The 24,731-nt window shown below is 42.8% G+C and overlaps 1 protein-coding gene across 11 annotated transcripts in view; it reads left to right on the top strand.

Annotated features, from left to right (window-relative positions):
• The window catches only part of FILIP1 (filamin A interacting protein 1), a 101,340-nt gene that overhangs the window by 69,618 nt on the left and 6,991 nt on the right, over positions 1–24,731 (top strand). For 7 of the 11 annotated variants that reach the window (XM_063389489.1, XM_063389488.1, XM_063389486.1 and 4 more), the window contains 2 exons: positions 14,129–16,934; positions 23,054–23,277. In XM_063389489.1, coding sequence (XP_063245559.1) covers positions 14,129–16,934; positions 23,054–23,260 — 3,013 coding nt within the window. In that variant the 3' untranslated portion in view covers positions 23,261–23,277. Of the gene's footprint in view, positions 1–7,371; positions 7,502–7,603; positions 7,841–14,128; positions 16,935–23,053; positions 23,278–24,731 lie in introns of those variants that run through there. The other 4 variants (XM_063389491.1, XM_063389492.1, XM_063389494.1 and 1 more) reach the window with 3 other exon arrangements.

Here is a 24,731-nt window from a genome sequence, read left to right as displayed (position 1 = left end):
TTTCTTCATTTAAATGTCAGGCTTTTCCTAGATGACTTCACTTGTTTTAAAACGATGCATAGCTTTCATCATTTTTTCATGTTTAAAGTGATTGCCTGGGATACAACCGTGGTTCCCAAAAGCAGCAGGGGCAGAGCGGTGTCCGTCCCAGTGCCAGGTGGGTGTGGAGGACAGCTCCTGTGCCTGGGCACAGCTAATCCTGCAGCAGAGCAGAGTCTGTCCTGCCTTCACTGCCTCACGCCCTCACCTGGCAGAACAGGTGCTGTAGGTCCAACTTGCTGTCAGTGGCAAGCACCATTGCCTTGTGCCCACCATTAGCACACCCAAGCTTTCTGCATCCACCTTCTCCAGGTCTTAGGAAATAATTAATCCTGATGCTGGATTTTATGAGCACAAAGCTGGCATTGTTGCAATTCCTTTGAAGTCAGTAGAGCTCTTCTTGATTAATGGGATTAATAGAATCAGAGTAAGAATTCTGAAATGTGTGTATGCTTGTACCTGTAGAAGTCTATACATGCATGTATAAATGTATTACGTACAGCAGTTTCTTGGGTGGAATTATAGCTTCTGCATGGGAGTCTGCTCACAGAAAATTAACTTGTCAGCAACACATATTTCCTGTAAAATAATATTTTTATATAACTTATATATGCCTTTTGGTTCATCATGGTAACCAATAGTAATAACAATAACAACAACAATAATAACAGTAAACCATAATAGTAATCATAACAACAATAACAATAGCAATAGTTTTAATATCTATAATTTTTTACATAATTTCCACAGCCAAATTATGCCTTTTTGGTCAGTATTGCCTATTGATTCTACCAAGGAGGCTGTAAGCTTTTGCCTCCTTGTGCATGAGGCAGTTATGTCACTAGAAGATTTTAGAAAATAATAGTGATTTGTATGTGAGGATGCTCAGTGGAAGTCAACACTAATGACTGAATACCTGATTAGAGAACAACAGGGCCAGATTGGATGAGCCCTGCAGTTATTCAGAGGGCAATACAGACATGGAATAAAGCAATCTCAAGACAAAGGCAAGCACAGCACCTTCTAACTCCCACTTACTGAATGAAACTGGCCCAGTTTCTCCTTGCTTGCTCTCCATCTCAGAACCTGAGTTTTCCCTGTCCTTTTTTTTTTTTTTGCTATTCATATACTCAACAGGCTCCAGTCAGGACATGATCTTGGAAAGGAGTACTGCAAACTAGAATTATTGCAGACTGAGGAGAGAAATAAAACCACACATGCCGGTTTTGTGGTAAGGGATGCACAGAGGCTGATGCAAGTAATTGTTTCCTTGAATGGAAGCACTGACAGCTCCTGTTCTTCTGCAATGGCTGTGGTCAGCTGTGTCTCTCTCATCCTCAGAACAAAGCCCTTGCTCTTCAAGACATGTATTTCATAAGGCTCAAAAAACCTCAGGTGAAGAATGATATTCAGTTCAGGCAAGATGATGGGACTACCAAGGATGTGCAACAGCAAATCTGGGCCATCAAAAAACAGATCTGCTCAAAAATCAGATACCCGTGAACATTCATATTTATATATGTACTGGTTGAGTATTTTTGGTTTGGGTGGATGGTTTTGTTCTGTTTTTAAATTTTCTTCATCTTTTCCTTTTAAAATTCCTCATTGATTGCATTCCAGATATTCATGGGAGTCTTTTTTGGATTCTGCTCTAGGCAACTAGAAATAAAAGGTTAAAATAGCAGGCTCAAACCTTGGGTGACTCTAGGCCCTGTGTGTTGGTTGGGGAGGGGAGCTGTGGGGACAGACTCTTTTGTAATTGCCTCTCAACACACACAAATCTAATGCAATCAGCAAATCTTAGAATTGCATGAGCTGTAGTAAATAGCTGTGTGGTAATCAAAAAGTTTTGTTTACGTGTAGGGGGTTTTATTTGGTGGTTTTTCACAGCTGTGATGTTTTGTTTTGTTTTGTTTTTTTGAGGGGTGAGGTGCCCAGTCATGCTGCACCTCCAGAACAGAACACAGGCAAAAAGCACTAGCAAATGTGGGGCTGTGGGATGAATGTGGTGGGCAAGAGCTGAGGGTTCTGCCATGAAAAAATAACGGAAATACCTTCACAGCCTTTCAGACTGAGAGTTGGGACATGACATATGAGGATGTGGTGTGACAGCCAGGATTACTCAAAGCTGATGTTGTTAAAATCTATCAGTCCCTCTCTAGATCATAAAAGCAGCTGCTGGCTGCTCTTTTACAGCATTTGAATTTTTTTTTCTGAGGATTCATTATTTGCTAAATAATTGATAATATGACAGTCGCAGGAAGTAATTTAAAAATCAAGAAGGAATTTTCAAAAGATTATTTATTTTTCTCCGCTTTTATATGTGTATATTGTACTATTCTTATGTCATTGTGACCAAGCTGGCTGAATATGATATGAACAAGTGCACACAAAGGCTGTATTTCTAAAAAAGTCTGAGACCCTGCATTGACAGTGATGAGTTTTTATATTGCTTCCATAGGAATAGTTACTTGCTCTCGAGCTGCACTGCTGTTGTACAGCTGTGTGAGCTTCTCCATGCTTGACTAGCCCAGTGTGCACAATTATATTAATGATGCTATTTCCTAAATCCAGATTTTAAACTCTGCCACTTTTTATTTTTGGTACACCTCCCAATGTTTGTGACCCTCTCATGATAACTCCAGACACACTGTCACTTGTATGGTTTGATGTTACAATGAAGCAGGAATTCTCTGGATTCTGTTTTCTCTCATTTTTCCTGCCCACTAGTTTTACTCACTCTACCAAATACTACATTCCAGTGGTGTATCAAATGAGGAGCAGGGAGGTAGACAACCTTTCGTTTTAGGTGTAGGACTCAGGTGCCTTTCAATCCCAGTCAGTCACTGGGTTACCTTACTTGAAGGAAGGGTCAGTGAGAAGAAGAACAACAGAAAAGGAAGTCCAGGAAAGCTCAGCAAGGGTGAGAGCAATGGGGCAAGAACTGAACTCATGGACTTGGATTGTAAAGAATGAGGAACAGCAAACAGACAGGTTTAGGCCAACAGAACAAAAGCAAAAAAGCAACAGAAAGGAGAAAATCAGTCAGGATTAATTTCACATCCTTGACCCAGTTGGAGCAAAAGAGGGTGAGACACTCCCAGAAAACTAATCCTCTCTGGGTAAACTGAGACTAGGCATGGTTCTCCCTGCTTTTAAAATTTCAAGCTCACTTTTCCACCTATTTTTTCCCCATAAACACCTAGCACCTCAAAAGCGAGTAATGTAGAAAAGGGGGGGCCCGGAGCAGGTAGACAGCATTAGTGAGGTGCTGTGAGAGAGCACAGGTAGGTGAAGCAGCCAGCACTAACAACTCTTGGTGCTTATTCCCAAAATATGACCAAATCATACTGTGAAACAATACCTGTGACACAGACAGATCCTGCTTCAGCTGTAATCACTTTTACTTAAAAGAATCCCAGCAGTATTGTGGATGCTGAGCTTTCCAGCAATCGAAAGGATACACACAAGTGCTAAGAAAGCAGAAAACCAAAAGGAAGGGGGTAGAGTGCAACAGGAAAAAAAAAGTCAGAAATACTTTTGTTAAGCTTTTGAATCATGTTTCCACAAAAGGCAGCATATCCCAATGTAGGGTGATTTTCATGCTGTAATAAAGAGAAAAATAATTTAAAACCTAGGCAGCATGACATTTGGAAAGATCTGAGGAGTAATAAAAGAGCCCGTGTGCAAACGTGCGTGTGCGCACAGAGTTTCTTTAACAGCTGCATGGAACAACCTGTTTTAAATAAGAACAAAGGTGAACAAAGCCAGTTGTCAGCACAGCTCACCAAATGAAGTTTTTTAATGTGCATGACGTATGCCATATAAAGTGTATTGCGTGAGATACAACAGCACGGAGTCCAAGTTGAAGCCTTTTCCTCAGGCTTTTCCTACAAAGTCATGTTTCAAGAATTTACTGCATTTATCTTCGTTATTTATTTCTCTCTCTCCAAAATGCCCAGTGGATCACCTTGCTCACTACATCTTCAGCAGCAAATTAAAATCAGCCTCTTCCCTCCCTAAATACTCAAAATTTTCCTGTTCTATCAAGATGCCACTGAATCAATTTATATCTGTTGCACCCAGAGAAGACAATTGTAAGCAGAAAGTGGAGGTCAGGTCTGACTTACCAAATAAGTTTGACTTAACCAAGAGAAGGGAAGAAAAGAAAAACAAAATAATGATGGAAGATTTTCACTGCTTTGAAGATTTTCTGAACAAAAAATAAAAAAGTCTGCCAAGCACACAGTGTACCTTTCCATGTATGTAAGTAAACACAAATTTAGGAAAAGCTTTGCACAAACAGAAGTATTTGGGCTTTTTGAAACATGTTGGTGAACTTGGAGAGAGTTGCAAGTTCTCTGCCTTCACTATAAATGTTACATGTGTTCCTGCAATGAAGGTAAAGAGGCAAGTGAGAGCAGGGCAGTCTGCTTGGAAGGTCACAAAGCTCTGTTTACAGATAGTTTTTTAATCAGGCAATAATTTGTTACAAGTCTCTAAGATCCACAAGAGGAATCTATTGCTGTGCATAGTTAGGAAATTTTTAAAGAAAGCAGCTTATCAAAGAAATGTGTAGTCTATTAGCACATCATTAAATTTTTAAACCAATTCCATCTTTTGCTTCCCAGTTACTCTCATCTGTAGTAGGCAATTGTGCCAGATGCAAAGTATCATTTCTGACTTTCAGAGATAAGTTTAAATTTGAGATTCCTATCTATTCCCTCTGCTGCTTTTATTTCTTGTTGGTTTTCTTGTCTGGTCTGACAATATTGCAAGTGCTGCTTTACTCAGGAATGTGTCTCTTGAACTGCTTCGTCCCAGTGAAAGCACGAACAAAAAAAAATCATGAGCAAGTTAAATTTTCCCAGCCTTTGATGTGACTTAAAGTTGAAGGTACTCCTGAGAAATAACAACTAGGGAGTACCTTTATATTTTATATAGACACATAATGTGATTTCTAAGCAGTAAAAGAAAAGCTGTGAATATTAAAGGCCTGTTTGACCTTAGCTGTGACAATCCTACCTGATATCCCCTATAGGTCTGGTACAGGCATAGTGATGGGTAACCAGAATAGCTTGAAATGGTGATGGGAGAATAGTTCAATTGTGAAATCTCATGGTGGTACAGACTTATCTCAACTAGTGGAGATTTATAGGCTCACCACTACCACACTACATTTTCTTTAACACCCTCTTGACATCCTTGAACTTCCTGCTCAGAGCTGAGGCCATGAAAACACAGATGAGGGAAGATGTGTCACTTGCAGTTCCAGCCTGGCCCAAGTGTGGCAACAGACAGAAGAACAGCCAGAGTAGATACGAGAGGACACTGAGAAGGGTTGTTGGTTTGGGAGAGGTGGGGGTTAGAAATGGAGTGCAGAGGTGAGGAGAACCTGGACTCAGGAGTGGGTGCAGCAGGACTGGGATGAGCTGTGCACTGAGCTGAAAGCCCAGAGCCAGCTGGGATGGGGTGTGTGACCAGATATCCTCCTGCCGAGCCAGCAGCGCCGGTGGAACACAGCCTTGCTCCTGGCTGCTGATCACAGCCAAACCCATCTGTCAGCAGATAGTTTTGAAACTTGCTTGCAAAGTGCTCTGTGCCTTTCTAGTATCAAACTGCCTCGAGGCTGACACCCTGCTATTGCTATAAATTATTTTGTCAACTTAGAGTGCAGACTTTTATGCAGGCCACGCAAAGGATCTAAACTCGTCCGACAATCTCTTAAAGTGCCCGTATAATGCCACATCATTAAATGTCATTGGTCAATATCTCAGTTGTTTGCCATTTGTGTATACAATTTCCTCTTTTTAAAGAATATTTAGCTCTACCAAACAATTGTTGGGATTGCAAAGGACATGGTAAGCAGAACATTGGACTGCTCAATGCATGTGATCATTTGTAACTGCACAATCAAACACATTTTGTACAGAAACCTTTCCTCTGACACTGGATAAACAGAAACATACCAAGATGCATCAGCTTTGCACACAGGAAGCAACAATCTGTCTGTAGGACCTCAGCTTAATCTTTTGGAAAGCATTTAGTAAATGAGGTAAACAAATATGAAATGGGAGAGAAAGATTAAGAGTAGCACAGATTTCCCTGGAAAATGTAACTCTACGGTTGCGTTAGTGTGACGGATTTCCTCCACGGTGCTAGTTAAGTCATGTGAAGCTAATTTACATGGATTGTGAATGTTTCTCACTCTAAGAATGGTTCTCATTTTGGGGAGCATATTGGATCTGGGCTCAGACACACAGGAGTCTGGAGCATCCATTCCTGGGCACAAGCAAAATCACAGGGATTGTGATCTGCATGCACCACCCACCCTGCTGCACTCTGAAACCCACATCTAATGTACCCCAGAGCAGGTGTCCCAAGCAGAACCTTGGTCCTTTTGTGCTTCTACCTTCCACCCAGAAATTAATAATTCTGTTTTCACTAGAGTCTAAGAAGGTGAGGTAAATAACGTCTTGAATAAAAAGGATAAAATCAGTCTCTAAGCACCGGCTTTTCAAATGAGCTCTGTCCATCCTGCGTGCTGAATGAGGGTCCTAAGGAAAAATAATGAAAGAACATGAAATTAGACAGTTTCTCAAATATGGAAACTCACATTGGTCTGTTTTTAGTGGATTACAATATTTGAAATTCTATGCTTTCAGTGTTTTCGGCTATTGCAAGCTGCCTAAGAAAAGTGAAAGGTGAATGAGAAGGGAAAGAGGAAAGCAACGGCAAAAGACAAAGGGAAAGGGAGGACTTTTTCCTAGTTCTCCTCACGAAGTCTGCAAAAGTGACTGTGAGCAGTCCAGGGAATCATTAGGGAAACAGAAGGAATCCTCAAACTCTTTTATGCTGTTTTGGGAACAAAAGGGCTGGTTTAGGACTTCTTTAAAGCAGCGAGCTAGCAGGATGGTGCTTTTCAGACCTCATCAGACTTGGTAAGGCTTGCTACTATGAATGGATTTTCAAAAACAAACACTCCCGTATACTAAATCCTCAGGGGATTTTCTTCATGTATTCATGCCTTTATCAGCCGATCTTAAGATCGGCCAGCGCGTACCAGCAGTAGTACTGCCACTTCAAACACCAGAAGACAAGAGGAAAGCAACAGGAACTTTTGTTGAGCCGGCGGAATGAATCGGCAGCTGGGACTGGGAAGCAGCGCTTCGTGCATCCCACTCCAGCTCAGCAAAAGCAACTCCCAGCGGTTCTCTGCGATCAAGTTATTATTTCTTAATCGTTCACCTATGAGGTGTACCTCTGCAGAGCCCGGAGGGGCTGTCAATAATAAACCCCTGGAGAGCGGCGGCTCTGCCCCGGCCCCGCGGTCCCGCCCCCGCCCGCCCGGGCCAGCGCAGAGCGGGGCGCAGCCTCACCTGGCGGCGGCGCGGAGCCGGGCCCCGCACTGCCCCCTCGGCTGCCTAAAACTGAAGTGAAAAAAAATAGGTCTAGTGATAAGGTAAGAGAATTGGGATTTTTCTCATTGTGTTTTTAATCTGAGCGCCGCTAATTGCTGTGTACATGCGCAATTCTCCGGTTCGGGGAGCGCACCGGGCACTGGCGTAGGCGCGGGCGGGACGGAGCGGGCGGGAGCGGAGCGTGCGGGGATGCTCGGCGGCCCCGGCTCCGGGCGGGCTGGACGGAGCAGGGCGGCTCTGAGGGCCCGGGCCGGCCCCGGCCTCATGTGGCGTTGGGCTGGAGCCTTGGAAGGTGCACCTGGTGGGGCTGTGCTGTGCGGCTCCCCCTCCCGAGCAGCGCGCCGAGGGGTCAGGGAAGGATAACCGCAGCCCGGAGACAGGTTTGGCAATTCTCATCTCTCAGTTGAAAGCTGTTTCGCTTTCTCTCTCAAATAGTGTGTGCCTGCTTTCTGTGCATCCCCTTTCCCCTCCTCTAACCTCCGGAATTAATGTGGGTGATACTGTTTTGTAGTGTGAAAGGATGTCGGTCGCGTTTTGTTCTTAAAGATCTTTGGTGTTTTTCTTACGTGAATAGTGAGTGGGAAAGGTGTGGGGACACTGAATCTAAAAAGCGTTCTTATTCCAAAGTACTAGCTTTAGTCACTGTTAAGTTGGAGTAAGACACTTTCACCACAAATGAACTATTTCAGCAAACTGGATTTTAATTTTTACAAAATCTGTGTTAGATCAGAAGATAAACCTTTTAAAATTACAAGCAATGTGTCCTCCTAGGGAAGAAAACATTTCTTTTACTTTCAGTATATTTTGGAAACGATCATGTAGTTTAGAAGTAGCAGGAATGTTAGTTTGCTTGTTATATAGTTTGATACGATCCAAAAGTTAATTCAGCAATGAAGAATATGCACTTTTTTATACTTTGAGTTTATCTATTAGGTAGCCACAAAAAATTGTCTTTATGTTTACTAGAACCAATGGCTTTTTTTAACAAGCTTGTATTTGTTTTCAGAGTTGGCCCTGTGATAAACTGAACAAGAAGTTGGAAAGTTCAGTTGTAAGACCATTGAAACATTTTTTTCATTCCTTACCTTTAAAATGTAGTGAACAGACACAGATGTGCTTTATTCTTTTTCTTGCTATGGGATCTGATCTCGTTTACATATTTCTGCTCCCAGCTGAGATGGATATATGGGAAGTAATGAAGCTGATGATTCGAAAGTGTGACCTAATTGAGTAAGTCTTAGGCTCAATTGTTTTGTTTCCTAGAGAGCCTGACCATCTTTTGGCTCTCTTTGACTTCAGATGAAGTTGTAAGTACTCAGAACTTGTAAAATTCAGCCTTTTGGGTATCTCAGCCTGGCCCCAAACACAGAAGCACTGGGAAATAGTCCTGACATGTGGAGGATTTCCCAGCGGCTGTAGAAATAATCTTCAAAATCAGCTGTTGTACATTAAACAGGGGGGGGAAAAAGGGAACTCCTTTATTGAGTTAAACCACCTCTTGCTGGTTTTCATTGTCCTTGGATTACAGACTCTCACATCACTTAATGGGCAGCAGCCTTCTAGCTACTACTATGAAGTTGTCCACTCTCTCTTAACTCTGCATGTACAGTAGCAAACTTTGGATGTGAAGTGGAAAGATAAGTTTGTGAAGACATTTGCTTTTCCAGTGGAAATTCCCTTGGGATTGCTGTGTGAGTGGCACAGAAATGCTGTTTGCCCCTCAGGAGGAAGCAGCCTTCACCAGCCCTCAGTCAGCTGGTGCACAGAGTAACCAAGTCCTCATTAACATATTTGCCTTAACCTCCACTTACTGGCTGTCCATGAAATGGGATAGAAGTCATTACACCCCATAGCAACAAACATTTTGAAATGTAAATGGCAAAATAAGGTACTACAGGAGTGGAAGGTCACGTGGCTTAGTGCTAGAGAAACTCTATGGGTCTCCAGGCTGTGTTAAAGTCCTCTAGAGACCCTATCTGCCTGCCTCCTTTCTATCCTCTTTCTTCTAACTGCAGTTCCTCCTGCTGCCAGTTTTGATAGCTGGAGAAATAGCTCTCTAGTTCTCCATATTGCCCTCCACATTAGCCCCTCCTGTGAAAGCTTAATGAAACACCAGGAGATGCCTTGAGAAGCTTAGCTTTGTTTGTTTGCAGAGCAGGGGGCTAAAGCAGGCCAGCACAGCTGAAATACGGTGCTGAAATGTTGACATGTATGCAAACCGTGGGAGCAGCTTATGGCCTTTCAGGGCATCCTCTGGCTTGCTCAGCTTTCCTAGGATTTCCTTGTGTAGGTGAGTGCCCGTTTCTATGCTAGAGGTGGAAAAGGTTGTATGAGTACCTGTGATGTTTTCTCATCTTGATGGAATTACAATCAGAAAGGGAGATACACACACTGGTATAATCTTCAATAAATGTTGGAGGGGGCTATTCCTTTCTGCATATTCTGTTTTGAGCACTTGGAAATGAATGGGTTTTTTTGAGGGGAGCCATGATGCAAGAAATGAAGCCACTTCTCAGGGATAGAGTTGTAGCTATCAGCATCCCAACTGCACTTCTGTTGATCAATTCATAGCTTGGAGGGAAGGGGAAGCAGAAAGACTGCGCAGTGGAACATTCAGCACCAAACCTAAAGGAAGGAGGAGAGGGAGAGCCCATCCACTTCTACATTTCTCCTTGCTGGCTACTTCCAGCACACCGTTCATGAAAGTTGTTAAAACTAATTCCATAGCTGCTCTTCCTCCAGTCCGATGTCTGCTTTCTCTGCAACTGAGATTGGTTGCTGAAAGTCTTGAGGCTGCTGCCTCCCCAGCACGGCTGCCAGCAGAGCTCTCCTGCTGCCCTAGTGCTGCCACATGTTGCTGTGAAGAATAAGGCTGGTAGAGATCCAGGAGAGGATCCCCTGTGCAGCAGGGACCATGTCAGGTTGCATCAGTAGCTTCTGTACTCCAGCATCCTGCACCATGTGAGGCATCTCTGTAGAACAAAATTTGAGCAGCATCATCCAGGGGTGTTTGTTTTTAGCTGAGGCAGTTAACAGTTTGCACACAGCCATCATACCTAAGGGTTTGCTGCTTATTTATATAGTACTGCAAGGGGTAGTGAGCCTGCCTTGAGTACTGGACCTGTTCCTCAAACACAGTGGGGAGAACAGATAGTAAGGAGAGGGAGAGACCACCAGGACCCCCATAGCAGCGAAAGACCTTGTATTCAGGGACTGACTCGGGCTGCAAGCTCTGACATGGCCCTTGTGGTAACCATGGGGAAAAGAGGTGCCCCACAGACTGTAGCAGTGTCCACAGAGCAGCAGGCAGTTTGGTCCCTCTCTCAGGAGTGAACTGGGTCACATCTACATGCTTCCCTGCTGGGGTCTGGATGCCAAACTCCCGAGACTCCTACTGATCAATGCAGGTTATCCAGTAGTATCCAAACATTTCTCCCCCCTTTTAAAAAAACACAAACCAAGACACCACATGCAGGGACTGGGCTGGGGAGCTATCAAGTTGTTCAACTGTCAGTGTTTTGGCTGTATCTAATGTTTCATTATTAAAGGGTTTGGTTTGGTTTTGGTCCTGAATGCAGGTGCTTTCAGCCTCTTGACAATCCAGAGTGCTGTTGCTCTGGCTAACACGTTGAAGACCAGGTGCGGGGAGTCTGAAGGGCTTTTAGTGTTGCGTAGGAGGCCGTGTAGATCGGTGTTACTTAGCAAACATTAGCAGCAGCAGTCAGATGAAAAGCCTGATAGCAGCAAACAGTGAGGTGCTGTGCTGTGAGGGTCAAGAGCGGACAACCTCACCTTGCCGTCCTGCTGAAATTCTAGTTTAACCACTGAGGTATGAAAGTTGTACAAAGATGGAAAAGTGGGAGCAAGCTTAAACTCAGCTTTATTTTAGTGTCTAGAAGTAACACTGAAAAGGTGTCGATTTTTAAATTACTTTGGCAATTAACACACATATTTGTGTGTTGCCTTCCCGTCCCTCCCCCACAGAACCAGATTTTAGAAGCAGTTCCTGTAGACATGAAAAACAGAAGTACTGTAAAGTATCTTCTCTGGAAGTTGGCTTGTTATATCTAAGACATGTAGTTTCCCTGTGCTAAAGCTGAGGCACACTGAAATGCTGAATGTTGCTTTATTTTCCCAGAGAGGCCAAGCTGGTTATTCCCCACTCCTGTAAGGCAGTGACAGGGCCAACATGCTTTCTTCTCTTGCTCAGCCTCATGACTGGCATTTTTTGTCGTAGTTTAACAGATATTTGTGGTTTTTTTCAGTGGCTTTCTCGGCAGTATTCCCCAGCAGACTCTCAGGTAATCACACGGAGCCATGTGTAGCCAGTGCATTATTTTGCACTCTGCTTAGAAGCCTGGCTGGTGTGCACTGCCTGGAGCAACTGCTGGGTGAAAATCACATGTGCAAGCCTAGGAATTACAAATCATAGACAGTTTTCTAAGCATCTCTAGACTCTTGGGTGTCAAGATTAAAAAAAAAAAAAAAAAAAAGCTGTTATCTGGGATTTTTTTAATTGATGGGGTCACCTTAAAATTTTCCTTTGGGACAAGGGAGGCTGTAAATATTCTCCTATGTTTGTGACTTTGGAAGATGGGTCATTTAGAGCATCACCAGATTCAGCTGTACTATTCTGTCACAGGAAACAGTATTTTTGTGGAAGGGTACATACTATTCCTTTAAAAATGTAGCCTGGGGAAGATGAGGAAGACTTCTTGGCCAAAACATTTGCATGAAGCAATGTGATAGAGCAGCCAGGGAATATATATTGCATGCTAATAAAGTTCCTTCTTCAGTGTGAAAAGTGCATGCTGTGTGAGTGACAGTGGGTCTTTTTTTTTACCTTTTGACATTCTAACTTGACCAATAATGAGGCATCCACCAGCATGCCTTTTCAGTCCTTTCCAGAGAGCTGCCACAACTAAAGAGACTTGTTATTTGAGAATAATCTGTGACCCAGCAAGGCTGGCTGCAATGTTTGTTTGTTTTTCTCTCCACTGCTGGTTCCTACTATTCTCTTACTCCCACATCCTATCCGGGTCTTGTTTTCAAATGCATTCTTCAGCCTTCTTCTTCCCTACCTACTGCATCCTGTGCTCTACTTTCTGACTTCCTTCTCTTTTCTTATAGCTTTTATTTCCAGTTCCTTTTGGTTCTGGTCCCCCAGGAACAAGGAGTGAAACATTAACAGTTGCTGAGTACCGAGTTAATCTGGCTTTTGCTAGGAGTGTAGAGTTCAGGTGAGGGCTCTGGGAGACATCCTTGGTGTATGACTTTGTGCCCCGGGGCCCTTGGCACCACTTCGTTGCTGGAGTAGCAGAGAGGAGTGAAAATCTGTGCTCCACCTGCTATCATCTGCAATCCAACGTGTAAGATAAAAATACTGATAAAAGTTGATCTTTGCTAAGACATGGATGTTCCCGTTACTGCAAGTTAATTACCAGGCATTAATTGCTCTGCTATTACCATCTGAATAAGCATCTCAGTTATAAAAAGGAAGCCGAAAAGCTTCAGACTCAGGGTAAGCAAAGCAAGTGTATTTGAATTGTCTCATGTCTTGACAGAGGATATGGGAATTGTAGGTGCTGTGACAGTGGTTCGGAAAATACATTATTTCACAGTAAATTCAGCGTACATACCTGTGCCCTTCTAAGTCAGACTGCTACTTTTACAATAAAGCTCCTAGATTGTTTGGGGATACAGCCCTGTGTTAGCTGTACTTCTTTGTCAATTGAGGATCACCATCCTCATAAATCTGTGCTTAGAACATGTGCAGGAACTTCCTATGTTGATGTCAACATATCCTGAATATAAATCACAGCTATAAAATAGTTATATTACTCCATGTTGCATGGCTAAGGCTGGGTAATGTATCTCTTCATTATCTTTCTGAGGTGACACCTAAATTGTATGTGGTGAGCTTTCTTTTGTCTGAAAGCACTACTTTAGAGACCATACAGAGAAGAGCATTTTCCAGATGAGGTCAGCTGTAGCCTAAGGTTTGACTAGTCTGATCCTTGTAGTTCCCAACATCTGCTAAATGGAAATGTAGAAGAATAAACCTTTTAACATAATAGTCTCTGTGCTGGACGATGTATTTTTCTGCTAACTTTATATGCCTACAATGCCCAGATGGTTATCAATTGTGTGCTACTGTAATCTTCTGTCCTGCTGGTTTATTTGTAACCAGGGTTGGTCTGTTTATGTGTGGCTGCATATGCCAATTGGTTTAAATCTTTTACCTTATTTTACATGTTTTTCTATATGCAAGACATAAGGAGGAAACCACCGTGTAAAACAAATCTGGTATAAATGGATTAGTGAGTAGATAATACCTGTCCTGTTGGGATATTATATACTTTTACCAACAATGTTCTAACAGAGAAATAAATGTGAAGAAATTAAAACCTGATATATTTGTTATCTATGCAGGTATAAAATTTTACTGTGTTTAAGATTTCTTGATGATTTTATGTATTTTTAATTTAACTCTTTTAATTCAAAATACTTGGCTTGGGAATATAACTGTAGTAGGTAGTTATTTCTTGAAGGCTACCATTACTTAAAAAAAGAAATTAAAACAAAGGTGCTTTTAGAAATACAGAGATGCACACACAGGCATATATACATATTTTTTAGTCTAACACCTCTCTTCTAACTTGTTTCAGGTTGAAGAAACTTCTTGAGCAGGAGAAGATCTATCAAGCCCGGAAGGAGAAGGAGCACTCAAAGAGAATCAGTAAACTAAGAGAAGAACTAGTCAAGCTCAAATCATTTGCACTCATGCTTGTGGATGAAAGACAAATGCATATTGAACAGCTTGGTCAGCAAAGCCAGAAAATACAGGACTTAACCCAAAAACTAAAGGAAGAAGAAGAAAAGCTTAAAATTATTAGTGCAAAAACAAAAGAAGATGGACAAAAACTGATGAAATTAGAGGCAGAACTTGAACACAAAACATTATCATTTTGTCAAGAACATGAGGAGATGACTGCTAAACTGGCAAATCAAGAGTCACATAATAGACAGCTAAGGCTCAAGCTAGTGGGGTTGACTCGCAGAATAGAAGAGCTAGAAGAAACGAACAAAAATCTTCAAAAAGCTGAGGAGGAACTTCAAGAACTAAGAGATAAAATAGCAAAAGGGGAATGTGGGAACTCTAGCTTAATGGCAGAAGTGGAAAACCTCCGTAAGCACGTGCTTGAAATGGAGGGGAAAGATGAAGAGATCACAAAAACCGAATCCCAGTGCAAAGAGCTGAAAAATAAACTGCAAGAGGAAGAGCATCATAGCAAAGAGTTGAAACTTGAAGTGGAAAAACTGCAGAAAAGAATGTCAGAATTAGAGAAATTGGAAGAGGCTTTCAGTAAAAGTAAGTCGGAATGCACTCAGCTACACTTAAACTTGGAGAAAGAAAAAAATTTGACTAAGGATTTGATCAATGAGTTGGAAGTGGTGAAGACTCGAGTGAAGGACCTTGAGACATCCGAAAGCAAGCTGGAAAAGGCTGAAATAAGCTTAAAAGATGACCTTACAAAGCTGAAGTCGTTTACTGTAATGTTGGTTGATGAGAGAAAAAATATGATGGAAAAAATAAAACAGGAGGAAAAAAAGGTTGAGGGCCTAAACAAGAATTTTAAAGTTGAACAAGGGAAAGTTATGGATGTAACAGAGAAATTGATAGAAGAAAGTAAGAAATTTTTGAAACTGAAATCTGAAATGGAGGAAAAAGTATCCAGTTTGACAAAGGAAAGGGATGAGTTAATTGGCAAACTGAGAAGTGAAGAAGAAAAATCATCTGAATTAAGCTGCAGAGTTGATCTGTTAAAGAAAAGAATTGATGGTATGGAGGAAGTAGAAAGAGAAATTACAAGAGGTCGAACTAGGAAAGGAGCAGAGCATGGTTGTCATGAGGACAACAAGATTAAGGAACTTACCGTTGAAATTGAAAGATTGAAAAAACGTCTCAAACAGCTGGAAGTGGTTGAAGGAGATTTGATGAAGACTGAAGATGAGTATGATCAGCTAGAGCAGAAATTTAGGACTGAGCAGGATAAAGCTAATTTTCTTTCTCAACAGCTGGAGGAGATGAAACTCCAGATTGCCAAAACAAAAGCAATAGAAAAAGGTGAAGTAGTGAGCCAGGAGGCAGAGCTGAGGCACAGGTTTCGTCTGGAAGAGGCCAAAAGCAGAGATTTGAAAGCAGAAGTTCAAGCACTTAAGGAAAAAATCCATGAGCTCATGAACAAAGAAGACCAGCTTTCTCAGCTCCAAGTCGATTATTCAGTTCTACAGCAAAGGTTTATGGAAGAGGAAAACAAAAACAAGAGCATGGGGCAGGAAGTTTTGAACCTGACAAGAGAGCTGGAGCTTTCTAAGCGTTACAGCCGTGCTCTGAGGCCCAGCATGAATGGGAGAAGAATGGTTGATGTTCCTGTGACGTCCACTGGCGTGCAGACAGATGCTTTAAGCAATGAAGCAGCCGAAGAAGAAACTCCAGCAGTGTTTATAAGGAAATCCTTCCAGGAGGAGAATCATATCATGAGCAATCTGCGACAGGTGGGTCTGAAAAAACCCATGGAGCGTTCTTCAGTGCTTGAGAGATATCCTCCAGCAGCAAATGAGCTCGCTATGAGGAAATCCTGGATACCATGGATGAAAAAAAGGGAACCTGGGGCTCAGACAACTCCTGATAAAGGAGCCCGAACCCACAGTAGTCCTGCACATCCCGGGGAGGTTGTTCTTTCACCGAAGCAGGGTCAACCTCTTCATATTCGGGTGACACCAGACCATGAGAACAGTACAGCAACTTTGGAGATAACCAGTCCATCCGCAGAGGAATTTTTTTCAAGTACCACCGTCATTCCTACTTTGGGAAATCAGAAGCCACGAATAACCATCATTCCCTCTCCAAATGTTATGCCACAAAAGGGAAAAGGCAATGAAAGTCCCATGGGCCCAGATCGTTCTATGTCTCCAGTCACTATTACAACATTCTCCAGGGAAAAGTCCCCAGAGGGAGGGAGAGCACCCTTCGCTGACAGACCTGCATCGCCAATTCAGATCATGACAGTATCGGCATCTGCGGCGCCGGCAGAAATCTCCGTCTCTCCGCAGTCACAAGACATGACCATGGGAAGGGCTGTCTTCAAAGTCACGCCAGAAAAGCAAACCGTCCCGACTCCAATCCGCAAGTACAATGCCAATGCCAACATTATTACAACAGAAGACAACAAAATCCACATCCACTTGGGTTCCCAGTTCAAACGTTCTCCCAGCGCGGCTCCTGACGGTGCGAGCCCTGTGATAACCGTCCGACCGGTGAACGTGGCGGCAGAGAAAGAGGTGGTAACCGGTACTGTCCTTCGATCACCTCGCAACAACCTGTCCCCGCGACCTGCAGCCAGCAAGGTGACCAGCACTATCACCATCACGCCTGTTACAACATCTTCCACACGAGGAACACAGTCAGTGGTAAGCAGCGCAGTCTCATGGTGTGGTCTTCATGGCAAGAAGGACAAACCGTAGCTTGGGTTTGAGACCCCAGCAGGGAAAATGGGAGGGATGAAGAGAAACTCTTGTCTTCCTTACATTTCTTTCAAGCTCAAGCTTAATCATAAAATCTGAATTTGCCCAATTCATGTATTTTTGTACCAGTATTGGATGCTGGTATTTTCGGTATTATCTCCCAAAGCAGTTAACTTCCAGAGGAAGTCCCTTCAAAGTTATTTTCATAACGGCAACCCAGTAAAATTACAAGTGAAAGAAAGAGGGACAAAGAATGATGGTGATGACAGAGCAGGCAACTGTATTTTTATTTTTGGTGAGTGCAATTCTGAATTTCGAAAATACACCTCATGTTTCTTTGGCCCAGCTGGCAGGTCTTTAGACTATCATTATGCAGGCTGGTGTTTGATACAATCCCATGATCTCCATATAATCTGCTGTACTGCTGAACTCCAAAGGAACAAATAAGCAGACATGTTATCATGTCTGAACTTACATCTCTTTCTGTTCCTCTGAACTTCTGTAAGTGCTGTATTACAATAGAGCTTCCTGTAGCATATATTTTTTTGCTTTCTCTTTGGGCTTCTGTGGTGGTACTCCAGCTTCTTTTTCATACTGAAAGAGGTCTCACCTCTGTCTTTAACAATAGTGGGCAGTATTTATTGATAGTCCTCCCCTAGTTTATTATTGGATGTATGTTTTTATTGCTTTAGCTGGGAATACCATGGGAAAGAGGAATTTAACCAAAACAGAAACCCATCGGTACTGTATTAGTCCAAAAACTTGCTAGTCAGAGTCTAAAACAGATGCTTAGGGGAAGAGTATTTTGAGTGGGTAAACACACAATAATGTTTCCCTCAGTGTCTGTTCTCAGTTTTTGGCAACAGGTGGATATTTCTCTCTGAACCAGAGCCTGAAGCTGCATCTTTGTCTTTTATAGACCATGGCAGAGTTACGGCAGAGTTTTCTTCTATTTATTCTTTTAATTGCTTTTTGAACTCATTTACACTGTTGTTTCCACAACATCAGGGGGCAGTGAATTCTGCTGTGGGCTTTGGGAAAAGCTCTTTTGTTTGATACCTTTTATGCAATACCTTCATTGGTTATAGCCTTTTTCTTGTATCTTGACAAATACTGAATAGTTATCCCCTACTCATTTGTCCACGCTGCTCCGGAGTCAGCAGACCGCTACAATATGCCTTGTCAGCCATCCCTTCCCAAGCTGAAATGCTGCAGTGTATTTAAGATACACTTGCACACTTTTGGAGAGAAGCTGCCATTCCCATTTAAGGCTTCTGAATTAAGAAAATTTGCATTTATCACACAAATCTGTTTGGGATTGCACACACACTCACTCTCTTCCCACATATATAATGTATTGTAGATACTTTATTATACAGTGTTCCCCTACATATAGTTGCCTCTAGGCAACTATTCATTTTTTAAAGTCTTGAATTAATTTAAAAAATCCTTTGTGTCTCAGAAGCCTGGAAAACTGGGGTTTTTTTAAACTTTTCTTTTTAACTAGATGTCTGTCTCTACTGTGATGATGCAGCAAACTATGGCAGACAAAACTTTTTTGTTTTTTTCTGGCTAAAAACTGGCTTCTTTCTTCACTTTATCCTCCCTGTTTTGGAATGTAAGGAAAATAGTTCAGCCATAAGATTTACTTTATCTTATGCTTTCCTTTGTTTTTTAATGTCCCTAGTCAGCTGAGCAGGCAACTTCAAACAAGCTCAAATGTGTCTTTTCCTCCTCAGCCTCTTGGAAAAAAAACTGTATTCACCATCTGTTTTGCAAATGACAGCTTTACAAACACACTACACTGCCCCTAGTCAGAAAAGGCAAGCTGTGATCATTTACTCAGTAACCCTAGACGAAACCAACAGATACAATTTTGAGGGTTTTAGTTAATAAAATCGAACAAGATGAACTGATACGCAGATGCTTTCTTAGCTCACCGTTTTTAATTTTTGTCTTAACTCTCCTGAGAGAAGATGCTTTGTACAATGTATTAATGCCTTTTCTATGGCAGCCTATGGATTTGGATAGTTCCCACTGAAATAGAAAAAATGGTGTTTAGTCCTTCTTAGCTTGATTAAAGTCAGACTCACTCCCAGGAAAATATTTGGACTATCCTTGCAGACCTAGGATACGATTTTTTTATTGCAAATGGACCACAAAGACCAGAGGATATGGAGACCAAAAAGAGTCTGCTTGTTAGTCTTCCCTTAGCACAAATTTCGCCCAAATTTCTGTTCCCAGGACAGTTCATATAGTTTGCAGAAAAAATCCCACATAATAAATTCTTTGTGAAAAAAACAAAAACAGGAGAGTGGTGCCTAGATCTTGTTTTTTGACATAGGCCTTACATTTGCTTATAGGATTGCTGGTGAATGTGGATCTTCTTTGGCTACCAGGATGGGTGTCAGTCATATAATCACTTAATCCCTGTTCTCCCCACCTCCTACAAGCCTGGCATGGGGTGCCAACTGTTTTTGCTGCCAGGGTACTCAGTGACTCCAGTGCCATGCAAATCTGCAGGGGGGAGAGGGAATCCCAGCTGCAGCAGAGCCAGCCTGTGGCACAGCACCAACCATGCAGAGCGTCCTGTGACCATGGCAGAAGGGCCCAGCTGAGAATATGTTGGGTGCCAGAGCGAACAGGACAAGTGTTTGTGCAGCTGTGAGGCCACTTGCAGCTGGGCAGCACTTAGTTTGAGATTGGCATCTAACAGTAGCTCTTTGTAGGTGTCCCATGTATGCTCTGAGCTGCTGCTAGAGCTCCTGGAGGTGCAGGAGGCAGCTCACTTGCCCACACTGAGGAGTTGTGGTGCTAGCTGTGTGCCTGTGGCCACTGAGACATGAGTGAGGCTGGGAGGGATAACAGACCTGTACCTTTCTGCAGTGGCAGCTGTGGGATACCTCAGATGGCACGAGATGCCTCAGTGTGGGCAGCTGAGTCAGTCTGTAGTCCTCAGTCCCCATGTCAGCACTGTGCTGGCTCTGTGGTGACTGGGGGTGATCCAGCTGAGACAGAGCTAGCCTCTGTGTGAGCTGAATTGCCCACTGGCTCAGCTGACTGTACTGAATAGATCTCAAGTCCCACCCTTTCAGGATAAAGTTACCTAAACCTACTTTATTTTAGTGCCTTTTTTGAGTGCTCTGAAGTAGTCCACCTACGTTCCAGCTGCTTTATCAGAAGGTTTAGGTCTCCTTGGGTCATCTGTCTTGTCTATGAGCCTGTGTACATTGCTTGAATAGGGCATTTCAAATTGCACAAGGTGTCTGTTGGTCACTGAACTGAACCATTTCTGTCCAGGGCAAGCTGGGGCCTGATCAGATTGAGAACAAATGCTGAGAAAGCACTTTTTAAAATAATTAAAATATTCCAGAATATTTTAAAGTAACTAAAATTTTCCAGAAGCCAGTGTATACATGAAAGCATTCTCTCTGTGTGTCAATAAAATGCACTGAGCAGGATCTGTTACAAACTACTCAAACATGCTGCATGTTCTGTATGTTCAGTTTGCTTTTTTTCCTTTTATGAGACTGCCCAACCCTACTGCAGCTTCACAGGTTAATACACCTGTGTCTGCTGTGAGAGCTGACTATGACTCCACCATAGCAACTGCATGTGTTCATCTCACTCTCAGTGATGTCTTGTGTAACCTCTCTGGGTCCCTGTTGCAGCACCATGTCTTGTCTTGCCAGCTCAGATCCAGCTTGCATCACCAGTGTCCCCTGGGGCCACATCTCGGGCACTCCATTCCAGCTGTGTAAGGGTTGCTTTCTGGTTGGAGCCACATTCCTGGATCAGCCAGAAGACAGCAGCCTGCAGACCAACAGGGCTGGAAGGAATGCTCTGAGTTCTTGGAAGAAACAATAGAGAGAGGCAGTCCTGTGGGTGCTCTGCCACAGATGCTACAGATGGACGGGATGTGTTCTCTGCTTGCTGCCCCTTCCCGCGCCCAAGGGCACAGCCGGCTGGGGAGGCACCTTTGTGCCATCTCACTTGGCAAGCACAAAATGCTTTTGCAGCTGCCTGGGAAGCAGGCATTAGCTTCCAAGCGATCATCACGTCACCTTAGTATGCTGGGATGAAGGCAACTAAGAAATTTAAAGCAAGTTAGAGTTCTTTTCAAAGTGCTTTTGAGTGATTTAGGCTTGAAATGAGTAACTTGAAAGCGCCCAAATCCTCAGTTAATAATTTACATGTGAATAAAGCTGAAGAAATGCCTGAGATTCCAGCTACTCCATTTGATTGCCTCATGTTTACACACTGTGGAACTCTTTCAGGGAGTACAAGATGTTTGTCATTTGGGTTCCCTGGGATGTTGACATATTTTCCAAGGCTGATGGAATGCATTTGCATGTTTTGCCCTACAGAATTGTATGGGCCTAACTTGTTTTGACATCTACATGTGAGTTCCATATTAGCCTTTAGACTGCTATTGTAAATGTTGCTTTTAGTTATTGAAAATGGCTTCCTTCCTGTCAGGCAGACAGCATTCAAGTTTTCCAATTGTAATTTTTTTTGAGTGTACACATGGGGTTTTGAACTGTTCTTAGAAGATTAAGGAATGGTTTTCCTTTGCATGCTCAGGATGCAGACAGAAAGCTATGATGCCACTGGCTGAAAAACATTTGTAGAGCATTTTTAAGTAAATGTACAAATGCATGTTGCAGCTGACATGGGCTCCCAATCCAGTCTATTTCAGCAGTTTAGTTTTATTTTGCATATATCTCATAAGTTGCAGAGTTTGGTCATTTAGCAAGTGGGTCTAGCTAGGATTTCAGGATCTTAGGAGAATTGTTCTCTTTTGTGAGACCAAAGTCTTTATCCATGATCTGAACAGAAATGTCAGTCACATATGAAATTCAGCCAAGACACTGAAGTAGTCACCATTATCATTTGTGTCTGTATTGCACACTGCAGGAGATAAAGCCCATTTTCTTTTCAGAATTTTCTTGTTTGTAAGTATTTTCTTTATGCCATCGTTCATATGGGGTAGCTCCAGTTTTGACCTTGAAGAGTACACGCATCATTATCTGGCCAAGAGAGACAGACAATAGCAGTTTGGCCCTTTTGAGTCTTTTCATTGTCTCCAAGCTCTCCTTGTGCATTTACACGGTGAGATTTGGTTGCTTAAGCATATGTGCTGATTGCAGTTTCAAAGCCATGGGATAGCTCTGCCCTGGTCTCCAGCTGGGGTTCCAGAAGGGCACAGGAGATGTTTTGGGTCTGCCAGCCCCAAGCCAAAGTCTTAGGCTGTTCTTTGTTTTTTTAATTCTCTACTCAAACTTGAGGATAAGTGTGTTTGCCAGGCTGTTGTCCAGGGCAGAAGACTGGTAGAGATAGTAAAATCACCATGTCCACACTTGGCAGTCTGGGTTGGCAGCTTCACCCTCACCAGAGTTTCTCAAGTTGTGACTGGGGCTTGGAGGGGGAGAGCCCTTTCCCACATCCCTACTGCCACAGCCACAGGAAGAGGAAATCCAAATATTTTCTCTTGTCTCTTTCTCTCCCAACCTCTTGCTCTTCCCAGTGCAGAAATAAGGGTCCCCAGCTATGAACTCAGCATCCTTTGGGAAGTAAAATTTAATTTTATTTATAATGCTGAGTGATCATGCCCCAGCTCCTAAAATTTGGCAGTTACCCTGGGTTTATCATTAGCCTCATCTGACTGTGCTGTTCTGAGGGCCCGTGCTAGTGTCTGTACAAGAGGCTAATATTGTACCTGTCTTGACAGCCAAGCCAGTGTTGTAGTAGGCTCTCAGGCCATCCTGCACTGTGTCATGCTGTAGAATGGGAGATTTGGACAAATTCCCATCTTTATGACATCTTGATTCAAAACACTGGACCTCAGCTCTGGGAAACTCATTTGATCCCAACTGTGCCTGTGGCCCTACTCTAGCAGTATGTGCCAAGGCCAGATTCCAAGTGTGAATGTTACTTTGCTAATAGGTATGATTTGGGGTATTATTGTTTGAGTGGTAAATGAAGAACCAAAGGAAAGTGTAAGATGAGCATGTATGAGCAGAAGTCCTTAATTCACTGCATTTTTCTGTCTCTTTGTTTTGCAGACAGGACAGGATGGGTCATCCCCGAGACCTACACCCACCCGCATTCCTGTGTCAAAAGGTATGAAAGCAGGAAAGCCAGTAGTGGCAGCCCCAGGAGCAGGAAATGTGACAAAATTCGAGCCTCGTGCTGAGACTCAGTCTATGAAAATAGAACTGAAGAAATCTTCAGCCAGCAGCTCTGCCTCCCTGGGCGGGGGTCAGGGCTGATGGCAGTGGCTCAGGGGGTACGTTCTGCAGGTTTTACTGCTGCCATGGAAGTCAGCTCCCCTGTCTGTGTAGTTGTTCACTTTTGCCTGTACTAACGAAGTCCTGCAGCTGTCACTTAACAAACTAATAAGTGTGTGCACTGACTACTTAAATAACAAAATCCTTTTGTTTTCTTACTCAAGTTAAAAAAAAAAAAAGGCAATCTTATGCCAGGAAGATTTTCAATCTAGGAAGTGAGAATGGGATAACTGCACTAGTTTATTAATCTAGTTCAGGAAATCTTAAAGATAGACTTGGTCACTTTTTAGTAGATCAGAGGAAGTTTGGTGACTTTTACTAGGTTGTTTTCCACCTTAATGGATCACTTTCCACCTTTGCTGCTGCATGGTCTACTTTCCTTCCTGCCTTGATCCCATTGTTGAAATGCCACATGGCCTCGGGAAGCAATGCCAGAAGACTTGCCATGCATACTTGAAGTTGTGTTTTAATGAAAGCCAGTACCTCATGTGTAGGAGGGGAAGAGAGGAAGGATGGGCACCATGTGACCATGTGGCCTTCTCTCTAGAAGCCTCCTATCAAAATCACCATTTCTCAGTGGTGAGCTGCTTTCTCACGATAGTCACTAAATTCAGGGGCGTAGGGATGTTGCACAATTTTTGGCAGCAATTTAATTCTTCCAGAGAGAGTTAACACTCGTAGACAACACTTAGAACCAGGTCCCTGGCTTATACACACTGGAATACTGCCAGCTCAGGGCTCAGATGAAGGCTGGTGAGCCAGAAGGTTTAGTCTTCAGCAAAAGCTTGAAAAACACTGTCTGGCAAAAACCAATACAATCCATTTGTGCCTGCTCCAAAGACCACTAAAGGCTATGAAGCAACTCATTCCATTGACTTGACTTGGTTTTCAGTTTTCCTGGTTGGGTCTTACATTTAAACCTTACTTGCCAAGCCTCCTTACATCTTAGAGGGTAAGTCAGCACAGACCACTGGTGGCAGAACTTGCTATTCTAAAGGCACAGCTCTGGTACAGCCAGTGAAAGAGATAGGGTTTGGTAGGGATATTACCCTCAGCTTTCAGTTGTTTGAAATATTTTGTCATAAAATGCAGACCGCCTTACAATACCAAGGTGATTCATCATTTTTCCTTCCCTCTTTGTGATTTCTTCATCTGTATGTTTGCATTTTTAAGCATGTTTTAAGGAATTTTTCCAGCATGGAAATAGTGTGGATGCTGATGATTGTTATGATTGTTTGTTTAATAACAGTAGAGTTATTAAAGCATATTTCCATTAAGCGATCAATTTTCACAGAGGAAGGTCACAACCAAAAGGAATGAAGCTGAGCAGACCAATAAATGATGGGTTTAAAGTTGTATAATGCTTCAGCCACCTCAGCAAGCAGTGAAGGGCCCAGTGGTTAAAACAGAAAGCAAGGCGGAAGACCACCAATAAATTATAAACAAAATTCAC

Source organism: Prinia subflava, chromosome 2 (genome assembly GCF_021018805.1).
Source record: "Prinia subflava isolate CZ2003 ecotype Zambia chromosome 2, Cam_Psub_1.2, whole genome shotgun sequence".
NCBI classification, from domain to species: domain Eukaryota; kingdom Metazoa; phylum Chordata; class Aves; order Passeriformes; family Cisticolidae; genus Prinia; species Prinia subflava.
The sequence above is the reverse complement of the archived record's forward strand: the minus strand, read 5'-3'. Positions and strand labels throughout refer to the sequence as shown.